This window comes from Dryobates pubescens, chromosome 15 (assembly GCF_014839835.1).
Source record: "Dryobates pubescens isolate bDryPub1 chromosome 15, bDryPub1.pri, whole genome shotgun sequence".
Lineage (NCBI taxonomy): Eukaryota > Metazoa > Chordata > Aves > Piciformes > Picidae > Dryobates > Dryobates pubescens.
In genome coordinates, this window is record NC_071626.1 from 2,689,086 (window position 1) to 2,712,196 (window position 23,111).

At 50.3% G+C, this 23,111-nt stretch overlaps 1 protein-coding gene across 1 annotated transcript; it reads left to right on the forward strand.

Moving 5' to 3' along the window:
- Positions 1–1,244: 1,244 nt before the first annotated feature.
- METAP2 (methionyl aminopeptidase 2) lies at positions 1,245–22,410 on the forward strand. Its single transcript, XM_054167960.1, has 11 exons — positions 1,245–1,522; positions 2,375–2,476; positions 6,213–6,278; positions 6,611–6,713; positions 11,274–11,435; positions 13,935–14,116; positions 14,217–14,311; positions 14,400–14,496; positions 16,109–16,212; positions 21,080–21,195; positions 21,787–22,410. Exons 1-11 carry the CDS (start codon positions 1,339–1,341, stop codon positions 22,037–22,039), a joined length of 1,464 nt encoding a protein of 487 aa, XP_054023935.1. The 5' UTR covers positions 1,245–1,338; the 3' UTR covers positions 22,040–22,410.
- The last annotated feature ends 701 nt before the right edge of the window (positions 22,411–23,111 follow it).

Sequence of the window (23,111 nt, forward strand, 5' to 3'; positions counted from 1 at the left end):
ACCCTAGCTGATGCATGCCAGGATGTTTGGATTAGGACTGACAGGCTGTAATCAAGCTGGTGTGTGCTAGACAGGAAAGGAGACATGGGTTTCACCTCTCTCTTCTGGTCTGTAGCCTGGTTGATGCAGTCTTCTCATCATGCTGCCTAGTATAGCATGAAATTGGAAAAGGCAGCAGCATTCATGAATAGAATGTGCATTAAATGCTAGAACAGCTGGCTGGCAGGAACAGAAGGACAAAGAGATCTGAGCTGGTAAGGGCAGTGCTACAGAATGTGTCTCACTCTGTAACGAACAGAGCTAAGGGAGAGCTCCTGGAGCCAGTAACAGCGCTGGAAGTGCAGCATCACCTCCAGCTGTACAGATACATTTATAGCAGCAGATCCAGAGGTGATTCTGCCCTTCTGCTCTGATGACACCTCACTTAAGAGTAATGTGTCCAGCTCTGAAGCCCCCAACACCAGGGCATGGAACTGCTGGAGTTCTGAAGGGGGCCACAAAGATGATCAGAGGGTTGGAGCTGCTCTGCTATGGGGACAGGCTGGGAGAGCTGGGGCTGTTCAGCCTGGAGAAGGCTCCAAGGAGACCTAATAGCAGCATTTCAGTATCTGAAGGGGACCTACAGGAAGGCTGGGGATGGACTGTTTACAAGGGTCTGTGGTGACAGTACAAGGAGCAGTAGTTTGAAACTGCTGCAGGACAGATTTAGGTTGGGTATCAGGAGGAGGTTCTGCACGATGAGGCTGGTGAAATACTGGAACAGCTTGCCCAGAGATGTGGTCGAGGCCCCATCCCTGGAGACATTCGAGGTCACACTCGATGTGGCTCTGGGCAGTCTGATCACTGGAGATGTCCCTGCTGACTGTAGCGGGGCCAGAGGAGGACAGAAGGTGACAACAACAAAGGGACAACACAGATGTCCCACGCCACAGGTCGGTGACGTGGGGCCAGGCTGCAGAGGACAGCAGGGCCACGCTGGGAGCAGGCTGCCAAGCAGCGGCAGGCAGGAGGGCTCAGACTCCCCACAGACCCCTCTCAGCCCTTCAGGCTCCCACAGAGCACTCCAGTCTCCCCCACAGTCCCCCGGTGCCTCTCAGCCCCGCCACAGGCTCCGCGCAACCTTCCAGCCCGCGCGGGCGAGTGCGGAAGCGCGTGCGTGCCGGAAGCGCACTGCGCGTGGGGGCCTCCCTCCCCCGGCCCGCCAGCGGAGTCCTCCAGCCTTCCCGGCGTGCCCCGCGCTCACCATAGAGCGGAGGGCCGGCCCCGCCGCTCCTCCCTCGCTCGCTCTCTCTCTCCCTGCCTCTCCCCGTGTGTGGCAGGCGGCGCGGCCGCGGCGACATGGCGGCCGTGGGGCAGGCGGGCGGCGCTGCCGCCGAGGAGGAGGAGAAGCACCTTAACGGCGAGCTGCCGCCGGAGCCTGAAGACAAGGACGGCGCGGAGGGCGGCGCGGCAGGGCTTGGCACGGAGGATGGCGCTAAGAAGAAGCGCAAGAAGAAGAAGAAGGGCAAAGCGGGGCCCGCGGGTAGGGGCCGCGCCGGGACCCTCCGCTGACAGGCCGGCGGGGTGGCGGGGGGGGGCCGCGATCCGGTAGAGCGGACCGGGCCTTGTGCGCGGCAGCGGGCGGCTATGGGTGTCTGAAGGGTCGCGCCGTGCGGGGCGCGGGGAGGGCGGTGGGCGCCGCCGAGGCCGCTGTCCCGGCCCGTGCCGGCCGTGGGGGCTGAGGGAGATCCCCTCGGCGGGGAGGGGGCTGGCGAGTGCCGGGAGGATGCTGCTGCCGTTCAGCAGCACGGGAGCAGGGGCGAGGGCAACCCTCCCTTCTCGGACAAGCACAGGAGAAGCCACCCTTTCCCTCATCCCCCATCCTATGCCCTGAGGGGGGAAAGGCGTAAAGGCTGCCGCTGTAAGAGTCATCCCGCATGATGGAGCCTCTGTACCCCTTCCAAGTTCTCTGCGAGAGCCGGAGCATGTCTGGGCAAATAGTGCAAGGTTTAGGTTTGCTTTAGCAGGCTGGCAGTTAATGACGAGAATGCTGTGCGTTTATAATTATCTATCTCACGCCCATATTATCTCACAGGAGCAGGCTGCTGCTATGGCAAGGAGATTTAGTTTACCCTGGGCGGCGGGGGGGAAAGTAGTGAGAAATGTCTGGCTAATGCTGCCTTTACACACGAGTTGCAGTAACAGTTGGCACTGGAGTGCCCCACAAGCTTACATATTAGGTCTGCTTTACAAAACAAGGCATGGTGTGCTGTGGTGCCCGTGGGGTGAGCACAGGATAGTGTTTTTATATATATATAGAAAGTTTGGGAGGCTATTTCTTCACCGTTGTGGAGCTGTCCTTTTGCTCTAAGTCATGCTTTACTTTTACAAGCAGGACAAGAAACAGATAAAGAAATGGAAGGTGCTCTTGATGATGTAGCCAAACAGTTGGATAAGCAAGCACTGGAGGAGAAAGAAAAAGATGATGATGATGAAGGCAAGTGTAACTTTATCTTCTGATGTTTCCTGTTTCACCTTCCTCCCAGACTCCCTGTTTTCCCCAACCTCTGCAGATGCATTTTGGGTTTGGGTTTTGGTGGTGGTGTTTTTATTTGAGATGCAGTTGTGTATTTTTCCTTCTTGGCAACGATTTGGCTGTGGTGCATAGATATAAAACAACAAGGATAGCCAGTCTGTTAAAACTTCTTGCTTTCAAGGTTCTTACTACTGCAAGGCAATGTTTGGTTAAGATAAAGTAAGCTATAAATCATCCTCCCTTGCATTACCCTGGCTGGTATAAATTTTCCAAGTGATGTCTCTGATTCTTGGCTTAGAATAGGAAAGAGTGCAGAAAAGAAATTACTGGAGATTTTTAATTAATAGAAGGTGTTAGAGTCCTTGGCAGGGACTTGAAAGCTGCTCATATATAACCCTGAATGTTTTCATTAAAGCTGAACTGGGGAGAGATTAATACACAAGCAAGGCACATACCTTGTGAGTTGCTTGAGCTATTCAGCTCATAGAATAGAATAGAATTAACCAGGTTGGAAAAGACCTTTGAGACCATTGAGTCCAACCTATCACCCAGCACCACCTAATCAACTAAACCATGGCACCAAGCACCCCATCCAGGCTCCTCTTAAACACCTCCAGGGGTGGTGACTCCACCACCTCCCTGGGCAGCACATCCCAATGGCCAATCTCTCTTGCTGGGAAGAATTTCTTCCTCACCTCCAGCCTGAACCTCCCCTGGCACAGCTTGAGACTGTGTCCTCTTGTTCTGGTGCTACCTGCCTGGGAGAAGAGACCAACCCCCACCTGGCTACAACCTCCCTTCAGGTAGTTCCAGACAGCAAGAAGGTCTCCCCTGAGCCTCCTCTTCTCCAGGCTAAGCAACCCCAGCTCCCTCAGCCTCTCCTCCCAGGGCTGTGCTCCAGACCCCTCCCCAGCTTTGTTGCCCTTGATGGTCTAAGGGAGTGCCTTGGAAGTGTCTGATATTGAGACCCAGGCTGGCTGCATCTTTCCTGTGGGCATATTAAGGGGGAGGAAAAAATTGCTGCCTGTCCTTTGTTTTGGTGAGTGGCTCTCTATAAAAAGGGACATTCAGGAGTGTATATTTCCCAAGTTAGTAATTGAGTTTCCTTCTTGTGAATTCCCATTTGAAGCAGGCTCAGCACCCTGAAAATGGATCCTGCAGTCCTGCTTCGAGATCTCCTTAGCTGTCTGTTGCTGGAGTTCATCATTCCAGAATTTAATTTAATAAATCAGATACTGAAGGGTTGGGTTGGGTTTTTTTTTTAAATGAAATGTGTCCTGAGATGTAAAATTGCAAATCAATTGATCTTTGAAGACCATCAGTCTCTACGTGGCACCCACTTTGATGCAGTTACCCTCTGTAGAAGGATCTTTCGGATGGATTAGTTGGTTTAAGTTGTACTTCAGGTTAAGGAGCTGAAAGCTCTTCATGCAATATTGTGCTTTAGCATGGCTGCAACTGAAGTAAGAAGTGTTGAGGGGAACAGTGAAGACTTCATACAGTGGAAAACATTCTTTGAGCATTACTGGAGTAGTTCTAGCTCTGTCTCAGGAGAAACAATACTGTTAGTTGCAGATCAGGTGCTGGGTTTATGCTTTTTGTGGTGTTAATAATTGCAGTCTCCAAAGCATTGCAGTATCAAAAAGCATTTAAAAGGTGCTGTCTCTTTAGTAAGAGTAATCTTCTTTCCCACATGTTAGATTTGTATGTGTTGTTAGAGGAAAACAATGCTTTTTGAGGAGCAAATGAATTGCTGCGAGCTTTTTGGAAGGCAACTGTGTGTTCCTGCTTGTACAGCTCCTCACTACTTGGCCTCTTGATTGTGTAGTTCCTTAGGACTTGGTGCTACATTAGATTAAAAACCAAGAAAATATCTACCCTTGATAAGCTGAGTGGTCTCAGAAATGAGGCTGTATACCTTTTAAAATCCAGGAGAGGTGAGGAAGTGCTCTTCAGCTCTCCCTTGCAGTGCTCAAAGATGCTGATGGGTAGCATTTCTGCACTCTATTAAGCTAAGTTATTGAACAGCTGTGCCAAAATGGCACAGAGTGGGCTCCACTTTTGCAGGGACCTTAAATTGCTTTCACTACCAGCTCAATAACCTGGAGACAAAGCGGGTATTGGTCAGATGGCAGTGGTTATGTTTCTGGCAGCACAGTTAGGCTGCAGCAGCCCTCAAGGACACGAAGGCGTAGGCTGGGTTGGTTGGGCTCGCAGTTGGCAGGCTCACGTGCAGTGATGTATGAAAGTGCCACAATAAGCAGATAGCAGCAGTGGCAACCTTTAAATGCTGCACTTCTTTTGCACTTTAGGCCTGATGTTTAAAAATAAAACAGGGGGGGAAAAAAAACACCCAAATCACAGAGTGAAGGAAACTGGAGTCAAATCTGATTCAATTGGCTTTTGGTGAATGGCTTGAGCACAGCTCAAGGTCAGGAGAGATGTGGCAGACCACATTTTAAAGCCATCTATAGCACTGTTAAGGATTTTTGGCTGCCTGTGAAATATGGCTTGATGGAGAATCTGGTAGACTGGGCTGTAGTTAGACTGCTAGTAGTTACACTTGTAATAAAAGTTATGCTTGCAGTTCTTCAGCATTTCAAGTAAGACACTTAATGCCAAAATGAGCTGGGGACTGGGGAGGGAGGGTGACACGTCACTGAGATCTGCTCCAGCTGCAGGATTGTAGCAGTCACTGCCCCATACCAGTGTGGATGACCCTGACCATCATGAGGAGCTTGGAGGCTGGAACAACTGGTCAGTGGCTTGGTTTTTAAATGAAGGAGCAAATACAAGTTTCTGCATAAATGCATCCCACATGGCAAATGCTTTGACTTGATTCTAAAGGTTCTTTCACTTTTGCTATCAATTGCTGATTAAAACCAAGCATTCCAAATGCAGATCACCAGTAGTTGCTCACTTTGAAACGAGCTTGTGGGAAGATCCAGCAGGTTTAGTTAGATGGTATCACATTACATAAGGACTTGCTTGTGGATGAAGTAACCAAGCTTCAGCTGTCACCAGACACGAAGTTGTTGTGAGCTCCCCAGTGTGACTGTAAAGTGGTGTGGCCAGCCCTTGGTGCTTACATGCTGCATGCTCAGTGAAAACCTCCCACTGGTACCTCCCACAGACAGTGCTGGTTGTGACTTTCCCTTTTGTCTCCAGATTAAATTAATCCTGAACCTAAGTGCTATCACCTTTGCTTGTTTGGGGGTTTTTTTCCCTACCCAGATGCACCAAGTTCTTTAGCTGAAACAGCAAAAGCTGACTTTGAAGCAGAAGTTCCTAGCTTCTTGTTAGCTATTGTGTCTAATACAGTCCTCTCTGAGCAGCCTCCCCCAAGCCCAGGCATCTCTTTGGGTGAATTGAGAACAGAGGAATTTGCAGTAGGACTTTGTGAAAATTCTTGCCCTGAGCTGCTTTTGTGTTTGTTGTTTTGGGGTGGGGTTTTTTTCCCCTCTGTTTGGTGATATGTTTAAGTCACCAGCTTCAGAAACTACTTTCTTTAGGTCTGTGTTTGGTGTGGGGATTGAGAATGCTGAGGGCTTCCTGGCAGCTTCTGGCTGTCATCATTTAATTCATTCTGCTCTGAGGGGAGTGTTCCAAGATAGTCCAGATGGTCTTGTGCCTCATTCAGAATGCTTTGGTTCTTTAAGGTTGTTTTATGTTCACCTGAGCACTTTCTTTCCTGTAGATGGAGAGGGTGAAGGAGATGGAGCAACAGGGAAAAAGAAGAAGAAGAAGAAAAAGAAGAAAGGACGTAGGTATCAAGCACAAAAATAGGGATGGGCTGAATGAGTGTTTGCTGGAACCATCTGTAAGAGCTGTTCTGGGCAACTGGAGCAACCTTTGGGGTGCAGCTTGGGTTTGTAGGCTGTCTCTCCTGAGTTATTTTCATTTGGGTATCCCTGAATGTCTGAGCCATATAAAGCCAGATGAGGGCATTGTGATATGATGTGGTCTTGGTAGAAGCCCAACTTCTAGTCAGAGTATCTTAAATACTTTGTGCTGTTTAACTTTTATGCTTGAAGATGAGATACTAAATATTTGCAGTGTACCACATGTAAAACTCTCCTCACTTGTACTCAACAGCTAAAGTCCAGACAGATCCACCTTCTATTCCAATATGTGATCTATTTCCTAGCAACATATTCCCAAAGGGAGAAGAATGTGAATATCCACCAACACAAGATGGGTGAGTTTTCTGGAGCTTATAAACCTAAATGTTAGCAGCTGGATGTGCTGAAGTGCAAAACTCTTTAACAGGCAACTAAATGGACTGAGTGAGTTTTAATGTGCTTCTCTCTCCCACCCCCTCAGTCACCCCCAAACTGCATCATCTAAGAACTTCATGAATAGAAGTCTTCAGGCCAAAAATATTCCTTCTTCCCTGCATTATAATGAAGTGTAGCCTGTATGAACAGAATTGTCCTGGTGCAAGGGATCTTGAGACCCAGGGGACCAACAGTATTTCAACAGGCAGCTTGCAAGAAAAATGCAGTCTGAACTGGGACTGAGGGCAGGTTGGAAATTCAAGGGGATGAGGGCTCTGTTATGTAGCAGTTTTGGAGGCATTTAGGTGTCAGCTTGGTATTTATTTTCTGCTAGAGACATGTCAGTCTCAGAGCATGTGCCAGTTTATTTTGCACTGTGCATCTCTCTGTGTGCATGAATCTATCTATAATTATAAACTGCTTTTCTAAATCACAGTGACATGGGAATCTTGTGCAGTTCTGCTGAGCATGGATAGATAGTGGGGTACTGGAATAGGGACTTGCAGTCTCAGGGACCTGTACTGGGGCCACTGATGTTTTAACATCTTTGTCAGTGCCATCCAGTGCACCTTCAGCAAGCACCAAGCTGTGTGGTGTGCTGGACTCACTTGAGAGCAGGCATCCATCCAGAAGGATCTTGACAGGCTTGAGTGGGCCAGTGCCAACTGCATGAAGTGCAGCAAGTCAAAGTGCAAGGTCCTGCTTCTGGGTTGGGCCAGTGCCAGACAGAAATCCAGGCTGGTTGCAGAGTGGGGTGAGGAGAAAGAGGCTTGAGTGTATTGACTGATGAGAAACTCAACAGGAGCCAGCAGTGCCCTCCTGCAGCCCAGAAGGCAAATTGTGTGCTGGGCTCCGTCAAGAGGAGTGTGGCCAACAGGGCAGGGGAGGGGATTCTGCCCCTGGACTGTGCTCTTGTGAGACCTAACCTCAAACACAGCATCCAGTTCTGGTGTCCCCAGCATAAGAAGGACAGAGAACTGTTGGAGTGCATCCAGAGGAGGCCACAAAGATGATCCAAGGGCTGGAACACCTCTGCTATGAGGGTAGGCTGAGGGAGCTGGGGATGTTCAGCCTGGAGAAGAGAAGACTCTGAGGGGACCCTGTACCTGCCTTCCAGCAGCTGAAGGGACCCTACAGGAAGGCTGCAGAGAGACTTTTCATAAGGGTGTCTACAGACAGAACAAGGTGGAATGGTTTTAAGCTGAAAGAGAGTAGGTTCAGCCTGGATTGTAGGAATAAGCTCTTCAGTGTGAGGGTGGTGGGACCCAGGAATAGATTGCCCAAGGAGGTTGTCAATGCCTCCTCCCTGGAGGTGTTCAGGGCCTGGCTGGATGAGGCCTTGAGCAGCTGCATGTAGTTGAGAGTATCCCTGCCCATGGCAGGGGGTTTGGAATAGAAGATCCCTGAGGTCCCTTCCATCCTGAGCCATTCTTATGATCCTAATGTTTTCATAAGGTCCAATTCCCTTATGCTCTGCTAGAAACTGGGATGTACCAACTTGACTGAGTTTCCTGATTGCTTTTCCTGCATGAAGTGGTGTGGAAGGTCCTGCTTTACATCAGGGGGTGCAGGGGAGGTGGGGGGTGTGTGTGTGGAACTAGTTTGAATTACCTGTCAGTCTGAGTGAAAAGCTGAAGTATTACTGAAAACTTCCCAGGGAATTTTGAATCAAAACTGTGACCAAAGTAGTTGAAACCAAAAGGGAGAGGGAAGCAGAAATATTTATAGAGTTCTGAAAACATTATTTAGCTTTCAGTGGCTGGTTCCCCCCCCCCAGAATCAAACTACTTTGAAACATCTCTTGGTTGTTTAGAGTCAATGCCTGTTTCTCAGAGTCAGCAACACAGAGAAGAGTCTAGTACCTCCTGTAGGTTGTGTTCAGATACTCACAGGTACCATGGCCTCATGAGGAAGCTTTTGAGGAAGCCTTTTCATTCTCAGGTATGAAATTTGTAGTCCTCTCCAACCTAAACCTCCCCTGGCACAATTTCAAGCTGTTGCCTCTCCTTCTATCACTCAGTACTGGGGAGAACAGACCAACCCCCACCTCCCAAGTGGAACAAATGTTTTGGAGCAGGAGGTGAACTTCTCAAGCTGACACATTCTGGCCAGCACACTAGGACTCTGTCCTCAGAAAAGCTTGTTAGGTCCTGTAGGTGTTGGAAGACTTGATGTGTCTTTTATGTGATGTGACCTTTTATCTGATCAGTTGACCTTTCATGTGTCCTGAAGTGCTTAGGCCCAAGCAGGACTTCTTGTCTCCTCCTTTCCTGAGCTCCCAGGTGGCAGTGGTGCAGCTTTGGCAGCAGAATGCTTTGGGTCTGATACAGTGTTTTTAACTCTAGAGGCCACTTTGTCCCCCAGCTGTCCTGCATGCAGTGGCCATATGCTGCATTACAGTAGATGGAGTGAGGAAAGCTTCCTGCCAGCTTGCAGGAGTTTGTACTTGAGTCTGTGAGTGACGACAGAGCAGCTGCCCAGACTCTGTCAGCAGCTCCAGACTGCTCTGTTGGAATCCAGAGCCAGTCCTCCAGTCCCCCTTCCCTGCTGTTTGGATGCAGCACACCTTTTCCATCTCTTGTGCTGGGACTGCTGTGCTGGCGGTAGTCCAAGTGCAGTAAGGGGGTTGCTGCTTCTTGCCCTTTCTTTGGGTTTTTGGATTGCATTCACCAGTGGGAAGGCTGGGATACAGCTGGGATGTTTGCTGCTGCAGCCAGAAAGCTGCTCAGGGGATTAAGCTTGGGGGTTCTCCTTTGCACTGTTACTTGATCTGAGAAGGAGCAGCAGGTTCAAGGAAAACAAGCAAAAGGGTCTCAACATATGGATCCTGTGACCATCCTGAGAAAAACTGTGTAGGATAGCTTCTCTAGCTTTCCAACTCTGCTTCAGGCCTCTTAACACTGTAAAACCAGTTCAAAAAGCAGCAAAATTGCAGGGCATGGTCTCTTGGCTCACTTGTACCCAGGTTTTGGCTGTGGAGTAGATTCTTAGAGCCAAGGTCCATGTCTATGAAACAGGTAAGTAGCTACACCTGGGTTTCAAGAAGTAATCTTTAGTGGTTTCTTTAGACTCAATTCACTCAAAGGTAGAAGCAGATGTTTGAGTGTGGAGACTGGTGTAGTTCAGTGTCTGTGGGCTGTCCTCATGGATTTATAGAACAGTTTGGGTTGGAAGAGACCTTCAGGATCATCCAGTTCCAACCTCCCTGCCATGGGCAGGGACACCTCTCACTAGACTAAGGTGCTCAAGGCCTTGTCCAGCCTGTCCTTGAACACCTCCAGGGAGGGGCATCCCCAAGCTCCCTCAGCAACCTGTTGCAGTGTCTCACCACCCTCACTGGAAAGAATTTCTTCCCATTATCCAGACTCCAACTCTCCTGTAAATCTTGTCCATTGTCCCTTTCCTGCCTTCCCTACCAGGGTCTGCAGCTGTGTATTGGTCCTGCATAGCAGGCAGAAGGTTCTTGGAGTTACCACTAAGGATTTTTTGGCATTCCTACAGGGCTTCAGCTTCACCATTTGAAGGGTAGCTCCCCTTTGGTGTCAGAAGGGTTGTCTTTTAGTTCCAATTCTGGCAGTGGCTGGAGTGTTTGCTCTCTTGGAATCTGTCTTGTGTGGTTTCTTGCATAATAAAATCTGTTCAGCACTGATCTTATATATTCTTTTGTTGAAGCTTCTTCTTGCTGTTGTTTTGTCAACCTACCAGAGAGCCAAAGTGGAACCCAAGTTAATTCCTCCTCCAGCAAATTCAGAAATCAGCTTCCTGCCATGTGTCATAGTTTCTGTGCACTCTGTTGGGTGTTATTACCTAAATACTCTGAGCATCAGCAGATGTAGTACTGGAACTGCAAGCCTTTAACGTTTTGAAGGAGTTTATTGTCATAGAATCAATGAGGTTGGAAAAGACCTCAGAGATCATCAAGTCCAACCTGTGCCAGGACGAGTTTCTGGGCCGAACAGCTGCACTGGAGTGCTGAGATTCTGCTCCAGACAGGAAGAGCACTGCCTGAATGAGATCATGCCCTTTTTGCTTGAGCAGAGCATGTTGCAGTGATGTGCTGTGCCCAGCACAAGGTAGAATTGCAGGCACTGATATGGATTCTATACATCTGTCTGCTGGGGAAGCCTTTTGTGCCCTTCGAGCACACAGCTGCTCTGGGAGGGTGAGGGGGTAAGGCTGGTGGAAGTGGGCATGGAATAATATGGCTTGTGGTTTGACTGAGTTTAATTTCTATGTACAGATGGTTTGCTTTGGGTTTTGTCTGCAGTGTTCTTGCCCTTGCCAGGTGCCAGTCTGTGGTGCTGGTTATTTTGTGTCTTTAATGACCTCGATTTGCTCCGTTACAAATCAGGCTCTTCCCTGGCGCACCGGGGAGCGTGGGCCTGAGCGGTTCACCAGCCTGTGGCAGGCTTTAGGCAGAAGCTGCATTGAGTGCTGCGATGCTAGGAGCTTCTCATGACATGCCTCCCTTGCTTTTGAAGGAGAACTGCTGCTTGGAGAACAACTAGTGAAGAAAAGAAGGCACTGGACCAAGCCAGTGAGGAAATCTGGAATGATTTTCGGGAGGCTGCAGAAGCACACAGACAAGTGAGGAAATATGTTATGAGCTGGATAAAACCTGGAATGACAATGATAGAAATCTGGTGAGGACACAGATCTCTTTAAAGACCTCTGCTCTGCATTTGCCTTCATTCTCTAGGAGGGGGGACAGATGGAGTCTCACCTTTTGTGTGCTGCTTTCACCATGTCGCAGGCATTGGGGGGATCTCTGTTTAATGTACACAACCAATATCCCAAATTACTGCCTCTGAGTTTCCCCTTGTAACATACTCTTAGCTTATGCAGCCTGACAAGGCCTGGGATCATACTGAGCTGGATTTCAATCTGAGCTTTCAGCTGTTTACTTATTTTGAGCACATGCTTGATTTGAATGTTGAGTGCTTTGGCTACTCTTGGACATAAGCTCTGCAGCAGTGCTGAGAGGAGCAGCAGTAACAGTATAGAGTTGTTAGGGTTGGAAGGGACCTCAAGGATTACCTAGTTCCAACCCCCCTGCCTTGGGCAGGGACGCCTCACACTAGGTCAGGTTACTCAGAGCCACATCCAGCCTGGCCTTGATGTTCTGGCCTTCAGAATTGCCAGTGAAATGCTGTGTGGACAAGCAGTTCAGGTGCCCTGGGCACAGCATGGCTGTGTAGTCAGTCCAGGGCAGGAAGGTTTTGTTTGTGCTTAGTCTTCACTGTCTGATGTTCCTGGAGAAACACAATGCTTGTTCTTCCCAGCTGATAAGAAATAACTGAGCAAATTGATGAGGGGCAATGGTGAGTTTCAGGTGAAGCTGAAAGAAATCATTGACCTGAACTGACTCTCCTGACTTCTATGCTGTTGTCTCCTTTTCTGTCCTGTTGTTTATCTAGAGTGGATGTCTACTGACCCAGGATAGTTTAGCTTCCAAAATCAGGTGCTTTCAGCCTGGTATGACTGAGGACTGCTGGCAAGAGTAGGATAGTAAGAAAGCTACTCAGAGCTGGTCCCTGAGGTAACTCTGCAAGGATCAGGGGTAGAAGCCACACAGCACAGGGAAAGGGGCAGACAGACAGTTGCTTTAAAAACCACTAGTCTGGTGGAGACAAATCAGAGAATGGTTTGGGTTGCAAAAGATGTCCCAGGATCGTTGACTCCAACCATTAGCCTGTGACCACCGTGGCCATTAACCCCATCCCTGGGTGCCATGGCCACAGGTTTCTTGAACCCCTCCAGGGATGGGGATTCCACCACCTCCCTGGGCAGCCTCTGCCAATCCCTGACCACTCTTGCAGCCAAGACATTTTTCCTCCTCTCCAGCCTAACCCTCCCCTGGCACAATTTCAGGCCATTTCCTCTCCTGGTTGTAGGGAGAACACTGTCACAGTGAATGACACAGCTTCACTGTTTGAGTTTTGAGCAATAATTCTCCCCAAACATGGCTTTTCTTCCAGGACTACCTCAGGCTGTAGGGACTTGCCTGTTAAAAGGAGCTCTCTTCATCTCCCAGATCACTCTGAGTGAGCAGCTTTCCTAACTCTAACCAGAGGATGGTGCAGTGCTGTGTGCTGCAGTTCACATCGTGCCCTCAGCGCTACAGCAACGAGCCCTAGGGGGCAGGGATCTGCAGCTTTCCAAGTACCTAACAGCCTGAGAGTAGACAAAAACCAACAAGAATATTAGGCTCAGAAGGGTTTATTTTATCACAGCTAGTGCTTAAATCAAAAAAGAAAGAAGTATTATTGTCCTTTTTTAATTAGAACTGCTTTTATTAAGTGAGGACTACACTGGTGCCTTTTCCCCCCTTCTGTCTCCTTTCCCCTCTCTTTTGCTTTCCCCCCTTCTGTCTCCTTTCCCCTCTCTTTTGCTTTCCCCCCTTCTCTCTCCTTTCATCTCTTTTGCTTTCCCCCCCTTCTGTCTCCTTTCCCCTCTCTTTTGCTTTCCCCACTTCTGTCTCCTTTCCCCTCTCTTTTGCTTTCCCCCCCTTCTGTCTCCTTTCCCCTCTCTTTTGCTTTCCCCCCTTCTGTCTCCTTTCCCCTCTCTTTTGCTTTCCCCCCTTCTGTCTCCTTTCCCCTCTCTTTTGCTTTCCCCCCCTTCTGTCTCCTTTCCCCTCTCTTTTGCTTTCCCCCCCTTCTGTCTCCTTTCCCCTCTCTTTTGCTTTCCCCCCTTCTGTCTCCTTTCCCCTCTCTTTTTGCTTTCCCCCCTTCTGTCTCCTTTCCCCTCTCTTTTTGCTTCCCCCCCACTCTGTCTCCTTTCATCTCAGTAACTGTAAAGAATGCCTTTAGTTTCCTGCCTGTGCTGCTCAGGGAGAGTGAAGTGTAGCTGGTGACAGGATGGCTCTCCTAAACTTAGAGTCAAAGCACCTGTGACGTACTCAGTTGTGCTCCAGGAAAGAGTACAGGAGATGACACACAGTTGAAGACTGCCTTCTATTTCCAGTCTAGAGTCTCCTAATTAGCATCCAGGTGATTCCAGATTTCATATCCAAAGACCTGCTTGCTGTTTCTGAGGCGGTGTTCTTGCACTGCTTGACTTGAAGTCCTCGTCAGGCACGTTAATGACCCCTGTCATGTTCTCTTGCCCTTTGGTTTGGTTTTTCCCCTCCTCTGGCTTTTCAGTGAAAAACTAGAAGACTGCTCCCGGAAGCTGATCAAGGAGAATGGTTTGAATGCAGGCCTTGCATTCCCTACTGGGTGCTCCCTGAACAACTGTGCTGCCCACTACACTCCCAACGCCGGGGACCCGACCGTCCTGCAGTACGACGACATCTGCAAGATAGACTTTGGGACGCACATCAGCGGTCAGTTGTTTGCTTGTTTTCATTTCCATCCAGTCAAACCTGGAGAGCATCCCTCAGCTGCAAAGCCTTACCAAAGCTAATGAACCTCTGCTGCTTTCAGGTCATATTATTGACTGTGCTTTTACAGTCACGTTCAACCCCAAATACGACAGGCTATTGCAAGCTGTAAAGGATGCCACTAATACTGGAATAAAGGTATGGGCATTGTGTGGTGGCTGTCAAGCCTTTTTTCCACTGGCCCTTTGCTGTTTGTCTTCCACTGATGCTTGGGCTTGGCTTGCAGTGTGCTGGAATAGATGTACGCCTCTGTGACGTGGGGGAGGCCATCCAAGAAGTGATGGAGTCCTACGAGGTTGAAATCGATGGCAAAACATACCAAGGCAAGTCCTCTTCTTTGGACAGGGGTGCTTGTGCTGGTGGGGTGTGTCTGTGTCTGTTTGTACAAAGAGCTCCTTACACCATATGTATAAATGTGTGTCTGGCTGGCTTCTCATTCAGGAAAGATGTTGAGGTGCTGGAAGGTGGCCAGAGAAGGGCAACAAAGCTGGGCAGGGGTCTGGAGCACAGCCCTGTGAGGAGAGGCTGAGGGAGCTGGGGTTGCTTAGCCTGCAGAAGAGGAGGCTCAGGGGAGACCTCATTGCTCTCTACAGCTCCCTGAAGGGAGGTTGTAGCCAGGTGGGGGTTGCTCTCTTCTCCCAGGCACCCAGCACCAGAACAAGAGGACACAGTCTCAAGCTGTGCCAGGGGAGGTTTAGGCTGGATGTTGAGAAGCTCTTCCGAGCAAGAGAGATTGGCCATTGGGATGTGCTGCCCAGGGAGGTGGTGGAGTCACCATCACTGGAAGTGTTTTAAGAGCCTGGATGAGGCACTTGGTGCCATGGTTTAGATGGTGTTGGGTGAGAGGTTGGACTCCATCTCTAAGGTCTTTTCCAGCCTGGTTAATTGTATTCTGTTTGGTTCCTCTGGAGGAATGCTCTTGGCCTATCATAGAAGCATAGAATCATTGAGGTGGGAAGAGACCTAAGTGCTTGCCTAGAGCTCACAATCCCACCACTACTGCTGAAGCACTGCCACTAAACCATGTCACCAAGCACCACATCCCAGCCACCTCCAGGCTCAGCCTCCCTGGGCAGCCAGTTTCAGTGCTTGAGAACTGCTTCTGTGAAGAAATCTTTCCTACTATCCAACCCTTGGCACAGCTTGAGGCCATAAATCCTTCCAAGTCTTCTTTGACAGACTAGATGAAGGCTAAACAGTTGTGTCAAAATGTGCACTTCATTTGAGCCCTGCTGCTTGGTTTCATTAATCAGTCTTTGCTGCTCTTGGCCTTGTTGATCCCCAGCACAAGAAGGACATTGAACTGCTGGAGCAGGTCTGGAGGAGGCCACGAAGATGAGCAGAGGGCTAGAGCACCTCCCCTACAGGGACAGGCTGAGGGAGCTGGGGTTCTTCAGCCTGGAGAAGAGAAGGCTCCAGGGAGACCTTAGAGCATCCTCCCAGTACCTGAAGGGGGCATTTTGCAAGGGCTTGCAGTCACAGGATAAGAGGCAATGGATTGAAGTGTGAGGAGGGCAGCTTCAGACCAGATACTGGGAAGAAATTCTTTCCAGTGAGGGTGGGGAGACCCTGGAACAGGTTGCCCAGGGAGCTTGTGGATGCCTCCTCCCTGGAGGTGTGCAAGTCCAGGCTGGATGAGGCCTTGAGCAGCCTGGGCTGGTGGGAGGTGTCCTTGCCCATGGCAGGGGGGTTGGATCTGGATGATCTTTAGGGTCCCTGCCAGCCCAAACCCTTCTACGAGTAACAAAGTTTTGCTGTGACCTACAAAAGTAGCTGCTGGGCTGGAGTTTGTGCAGGATGGGTGCATCTGTCAAGGTGGGTTCCTGGGGGCTGTGAGGAGTCCCTGCTGCTCGTTGCATGGGCTGAGAAAGCAAACTGCTGTGAAGGGGGTGGGGGTGAGGGAGCTGCCTGTGACGCTGCTGTTCTCTCCCACAGTGAAGCCCATCCGCAATCTGAACGGACACTCCATCGGGCCCTACAGGATACATGCTGGCAAAACAGTGCCCATTGTGAAAGGAGGAGAGGCCACCAAGATGGAGGTAAAGGAAGCCCTGGCATCTCCCCCCCTCCCACCCCAAACTGGCACTACAAGAGTGTTTCCTGGCGTGTGGGCTGGGCAGGGACTGGCTTGAGAGCAGCCCTGAAGAGCAGGACCTGGGGGTGCTGGGGGAGGAGAAGCTCAACAGGAGCCAGCAGTGAGCACTTGCAGACCAGAGAGACAACCAGAGCCTGGGCTGCAGCAAGAGAAGCAGAGCCAGCAGGGCCAGGGAGAGGATTCTCCCTCTCTGCTCCACTCTGGTGAGAAACCACAGCTGGAGCTCTGTGTCCAGTTCTGGAGCCTCTGTTCTGGGAAGGATCTGGAGGTGCTGGAAGGTGTCCAGAGCAGGGCCACGAGGAGGAGCAGAGGGCTGGAGCTGCTCTCCTATGAGGACAGACTGAGGGAGTTGGGGCTGTTCAGTGTGGAGAAGAGAAGGCTCCAGGGAGACCTAATTGTGGCCTTCCAGGATCTGAAGGGGGCTACAAGAAAGCTGGGGAAGGACTTCTGAGGGTGTCAGTAACATTTCTATCCTGTTGTAGCTGTGGGTGACTTTTTGCAAGCACAGTTACATCTGATACCTTTCTTGAGAAGCTTCTGGTGCAGTTTCTCTTTGCAGCTACAGACTAATGCAGCATGTTTCTGGTGTATAACATCAGAGGGTAGATGAAAGGTGATGTTTGAGTGGTGTTTTGGAGCAGGGGAAGAGAAACTGCTGTACATTTGGCATCTAGAATAGAATTAACCAGGTTGGAAAAGACCTTTGAGATCATCCAGTCCAACCTCTCATCCAACACCATCTAATCAACTAAACCATGGCACCAAGTGCCTCATCCAGGCTCTTCTTAAACACTTCCAGAGATGGTGACATGATGTGACAAGCTACCAAGTGGAAATCACAGAGTGGTAGGGGTTGGGAGGGACCTCTGGAGATCATTGAGTCCAACCATCCTGCAAAGCAGGACCACTTAGGGCAGGTGACACAGGAACACATTCAGGCAGCTTTGGGATGCTTCCACAGATGGAGACTCCACTACCTCTCCAGGCAGCCTGTTCCAGTGCTCTGTCACCCTTAAATTCTTGAAGTTCCTCCTGATGTTCAGAAGGAACTTCTGATGTTCAGGTTTGTGCCCATTACCCCTTGTCCTGTCACCACTGAACAAAGCCTGCTCCCCTCTTCCTGACTGCCACCCTTCAAGTACTGATCAGCATTGCTGAGCTCCCCCTCAGGCTGCTCTTTTCCACACTGAACAGCCCCACTTCTCTCAGCCTCTCCTCATCACAGAGCTGTTGCAGTCCCCTCAGCATCTCTGCAGCCCTTTGCTGTACCCTCTCCAGCAAGTCCCTGTCCTTGACCCAGGGAGCCCAGAACTGGACACAATGCTGCAGCTGTGGCCTCCACCAGGGCAGAGCAGAGAGGCAGCATTAAAATCTGTCAGCTGATCTTTAGCCCCCATTCTGCTGTGGGCCTGTGTGCTAACAAGATCAGAAGGCTTATTTCAAAGGCTGCTAATGAGATCAGAAGCTTTTGCCTTTCATTCCCTGAGCACCAGTGATCCCTTGTAAGCCTATCAGAGTAAGGCTTTAGAGAGCTGAGCAGGGAACTGAGTGGTCTGGGCAGCTCTGAGCTTTGAGGTAGGCTCATTCTCATCACCCAAAGCTTTTCTCATCATCATTGCTCACCTTGGCAATGTTGTGAGCAGAAAGACTCACTTCAGGCTGTCATCTTACCTGCAGGAGTGTCCAAAGGGATTGAAGAAGGGGAAAAGGAAGGCAGGAAGAGCTGCTTGGTTTAGCTTAGTGAGTGCTTAGGTCTTGTTTATCATCCAGCAGTGTCTTCCTAGAGTGAAACTCCATTTTGTAACTGAAGCATAAACCTTAAAGCACATCTTCCTGAAAGATCTCAGAGCTCTGAGGATGTTCTAATTGACCACTGAGGAGAAGACTTTGAGCTTCTGCAGCTCCTGTAGGTTACTTGGGACGCAACCCTCACAGTGAGTTCTGCTGCTGAAGAACGTGGAGCACAGCCAAGCTCCTACTGTACTGTGCTAATTATAGCAGCAAGCTGCAATCCAAGGAGAGGAAGACAGCCTCTGATGAGCCTCCTGCTGGAAAAAAGTGGGTGTAAAGTGACTTCTTTTATCAGTTGTGGTGGCATTGTGTGTGGGCTTTGGGGTTGTTTGGTTGTCTTGAACTTCTGTTAGTTGAATCTTCAGAGGCATCTGGACTTTGGAGCCTGTGACTGCTGCTCATCTGCCTTCTTCTTTTTGAGTGGTGACTTCCAAAGTAGCTTAATATAAAACTCAAGAGACCTTGGAGGTCATCAAGTCCAGCCACTCACCTGGAGCTCTCAATCCCACCACTGCCACCCAACCACATCCTTCAGCACCACATCCATGGAGCTTTAAACACCTCCAGGGCTGGTGACTCCAGCACCCACCCTGGGCAGCCTGTTCCAGAACCCTTCCTGGGAAGAAATTTTACCTCATGTCTAACCTGAACCTCCCCTGGCACAAGCTGAGGATGTTTCATGGACTCTGCACTGGTGCTGATTCCTATCAAACAATCACCTGGAGATACTGCAGCTTCATTCCAAAACCTCTTCAAGTTGCATCTCCAGAACTTACTGAAGAGTAAACTGAAAAGCCCAGGTTCTGCTGTCCACTGATGTTTGATGCCCCCTTAGAATAGAATTAACCAGGTTGGAAAAGACCTTGGAGATCATCAAGTCCAACCTCTCACCCAACACCATCTAACTAACCCATGGCACCAAGGGCCTCATCCAGGCTCTTCTTAAACACCTCCAGGGATGGTGACTCCACCACCTCCCTGGGCAGCACATCCCAATGGCCAATCTCTCTTGCTGGGAAGAATTTCTTCCTAACATCCAGCCTGAACCTCCCCTGGCACAGCTTGAGACTGTGTCCTCTTGTTCTGCTGCTGGGTGCCTGGGAGAAGAGACCAACCCCCACCTGGCTACAACCTCCCTTCAGGGAGCTGTAGACAGCAAGAAGGTCTCCCCTGAGCCTCCTCTTCTCCAGGCTAAGCAACCCCAGCTCCCTCAGCCTCTCCTCCCAGGGCTGTGCTCCAGACCCCTCCCCAGCTTTGTTGCCCTTCTCTGGACACCTTCCAGGAGCTCAACATCTTTCCTGGACTGAGGGGCCCAGAACTGCACACAGTAGTCCTACAGAGAAGGCTTGGCAGAGAGAGTTTCCATCAAGGCATTTTCAGGATGGCCTTGGCTGGAGCTGTGATAATGCCCTTGCAGACAGAGCTCACCTTCATCTCCTGAAGCAACTCATCTTGTGGAGTGGCAAGGAGCAGGGTCAGGGTTTGTACTAGCAGCTGGTAGCAGAAAATCCTGGCAGGGATTGGGCACTTCAGGAGGTCTGCAATCAACAGCTTCAGGGAGGCTTCTGAGCTTTCCCATCCAGCTCTCTCTGCTTTTTTAAGGGCTTGGGTGGCTGTTGCTTTTTATCTTTGACATGGTAAGGATTCAGTCCCACCTTTTGGTTACTCCAGGGTGTGTCTGGAAGTGGTGCATCACTGAAATGGAGGCAGTGGGCTGTGAAGTCATTCTGAGTCTCTAATGGGATCAGTGACCACAGCCTGATGGATTTTCCCAGGGAGCTGTGCCTTTCTGTGTATCCTTTTGTCCAATTACTTCTGAGTATTGGGGTGGGTTTTATTTTCCCCTCTCCCAATTCCTTGCCCATCAGTGCAGAAGAAAAGAGTTGGGCTTGGAGATCCCACCACATCATTCCAAGCAGTCATGCTTGGGTATCTTGCAGCTTTCCCTGCCCTCCCAGGGACATTTGCTGCCTAAACTGTTCCTTTCCAAGGACTTCTTTCTGAGCAGCAGAGGAGAATGACTTCATCAGCAAAGGTCTGCAGCAGGATGCAGTTTCTTAGGTGATGTTAGAGATGTGCTTTGAGAATGTTTGACCTGCAGTGACTTTGAGAAAGGGTGCCTAGAAACATGCTGGGATTTGTGGCTTGAAGCAAAGACAGTGGTGCTCAAATTCACAGAGTGCACTGGCTTGGAAGGAGCCTTCAGAGGTCACCTTCTCCAACCCCTCTGCAGTCAGCAGGGACACCTCCACCTAGATCAAGCTGCCCAGGGCCACAAGAAGTGGGGCCTCCACCACCTCTCTGGGAGCCTGTTCCAGTGTCTCACCACTCTCATTGTGCAGAGCTTCCTTCTGATGTCCAGCCTAACTCTGCCCTGCTCCAGCTTCAAAACCATTGCCCCTCATCCTATCACTGCAAGCCCTGCTGAACAGTCCCTCCCCAGCCTTCCTGCAGGCCCCCTTCAGATACTGAAATGCAGCAGCTCTAAGGTCTCCCCAGGGCCTTCTCTTCCCTGGGCTGAACAGCCCAAGCTCTCCCAGCCTGTTTTGATAGGAGAGGTTCTGATCATCCTTGTGGCCTTCCTCTGGACCTGCTCCATCAGGTCCAGGACTCCCCTGTGCTGGGGGTCCCATGGCTGGACACACTCCAGGTGAGGTCTCACCAGAGCAGGGCAGAGGAGCAGAATGACTTCTCTTGACTTGCCAGCCACGATTCTGCTGCAGCCCAGGCTGCCATTGGCCTTCTGGGCTGCAGGTGCACACTGCTGGCTCATGTCCAGCTTCTCATCCAGCAGCACCCCCAATTCCTTTCCTGCAGACAGTAAACAGCTGGAGTTGTTTCTCACTTTCCTGTCTGAAGCCTCCACCTTGAGTTTTTCTCTCTGTTGTGTTGGTGATCATTGCTGTTCACATTTCAGTGCATTGAGCAGTGGTTACACTGAGACCATGGGGTCAGACTGGCCTCAGGGTCTCTTTGTTTTCCTGCTGTTAACCTGTTCCCTGTTTTTCCTCTCTCCTCAGGAAGGTGAAGTGTATGCCATAGAAACCTTTGGGAGCACAGGGAAAGGTGTTGTCCACGATGACATGGAGTGTTCCCATTACATGAAGAACTTTGATGTTGGGCACGTGCCAATAAGGTTGGATTGTGTTCCTGTCTCCTGCTGGCTTGTGGTGCCAGAGCTACCCCCTCCTAGGGCTCAAGAATGGTGTGGGTTGGAAGGGACCCTAAAGATCAGCCAGTTCCAACCCCCTGCCATGGGCAGGGACACCTCACACCAGCCCAGGTTGCTCCAGGCCTCATCCAGCCTGGCCTTGAGCACCCATCTGGACATGTTCCTGTGTGACCTGTGCCAGGGGATCCTGCTTTGGCAGCAGGGGTTGGACTCAATCTTCACAGGTCCCATTCCAGCCCAAATCATTCTGTCATTCCATGGGTTGGGACCTTAAAGATCATCCAGTTCCAACCCCCCTGCCATGGGCAGAGACAGCTTCCACCAGCCCAGGTTGCTGAAGGCTTCATCCAGCTTGGCCTTGAACGCCTCCAGGGAGGGGACAGCCACAGCCTCCCTGGGCGACCTGTGCCGGCGTCAGTAAAGAGTTTCTAACAACTGGAAGCATTCTGCTCCCTGCAGTGTGCCTTTCAGTGGTGTGCCCTGTTCCTGCAGGGAATGCTTGCTGGGGGTTAGCTCTTTCCTCTCAGACATGATGTGGTGCTTCTCCCTCCCCAGGCTCCCAAGGGCAAAGCACCTGCTGAACGTCATCAACGAGAACTTCGGTACTCTGGCCTTCTGCCGCCGCTGGCTGGACCGCCTGGGGGAGAGCAAATACCTGATGGCACTGAAGAACCTCTGTGACCTGGGCATAGTGGATCCATACCCTCCCTTGTGTGACATCAAAGGCTCCTACACAGCACAGTTTGAGCACACTATACTCTTACGCCCGACCTGCAAGGAGGTGGTCAGCAGAGGAGACGACTACTAAGCTCGGAGCCGCGCCTCGGCACCTCTCCTCCTCTTTAGGCTTGGTTGGAAGATACTCTCCCAGAATTAATTTGCAACCTCTCTCTCTGTTTTAACAGTGGACTGATGGCAAAACTTTCCATCTTTGGAAAGGAAGGGATTTCACCCCAGGCAAGTCTTCTAATGTAACTAACCACCACCACCACCACCAAAGCTTTCAGGCCTTTAGAAATCCTTCCGAAGTTACCTTCTTTGTTGGTTGGGGTTTGGGGTTTTTGTGTTCAGGGAAATCCATGCTAAAAAGAACCAACAAGCCACCACCAAGCAGCTCAGTGTTCAGTTTGGAATGAGTTAGCCATGTGGGGCTGAACATTGATGAGGAAAAGAGGCTTTTTTTCCCTCCCCCCCCCCCCCCCCCCCCCCAATATTTATATCTTTCCCAGATTCCTACTGGAATTGCTTGGAATGACTTCCACCTGAGCTCTGCACCCAAGCCCTCTGTGGTAATTGCCTTTTAAACTTCCCTGGGAATCCATTTTGTAAAGAATAAAGACAGATTTTCAGATCTCAACACCTAAAACCAAAAACCAAATAGATCCTTTTTAGAAGCCTGGTTACCATCCTGGTCAGGACTCTGCTGGGAAACTGCTCTATTAAATATTTTACAAACTTGATTTGCCATTTCTTGTCTTGAAAGTGTGGCCAGCAGCTCCAGAGAGGTGGCTCTGCTCCTCTGCCCTGCTCTGGTGAGACCTCACCCTGCCTCCAGCTATGGACCCACAGCACGAGAGAGACGTGGAGCTGCTGGAGCAGGTCCAGAGGAAGGCCATGAAGAGGAGCAGAGGGCTGGAGCACCTCTGCTGTGGAGACAGGCAGAGAGAGCTGGGTCTCCTCCCTGGAGCCTTCTCTTCTCCAGGCTGAAACCTTGGAGGTGCATTTCAGGATCTGAAGGGCACCTGCAGGAGGGCTGGGAAGGGACTGTTCAGAAGGGTTTGCAGTGATAGGAATTGAATTGAATTCAGTTCAGTTCTTGCAGTGATAGGATGAGAGGCAATGGTTTGAAACCAGAGCAGGGCAGAGTTAGGTTGGACACC

Coding starts and splice junctions, on each gene's coding strand:
- METAP2 (XM_054167960.1), top strand. CDS start 1,339: ATGGCGGCCGTGGGGCAGGCGGGCGGCGCTGCCGCCGAGGAGGAGGAG. Junction 2,477..6,212: donor AAAAGATGATGATGATGAAG/GCAAGTGTAACT, acceptor TCTTTCCTGTAG/ATGGAGAGGGTGAAGGAGAT. Junction 6,279..6,610: donor GAAGAAAAAGAAGAAAGGAC/GTAGGTATCAAG, acceptor TGTACTCAACAG/CTAAAGTCCAGACAGATCCA.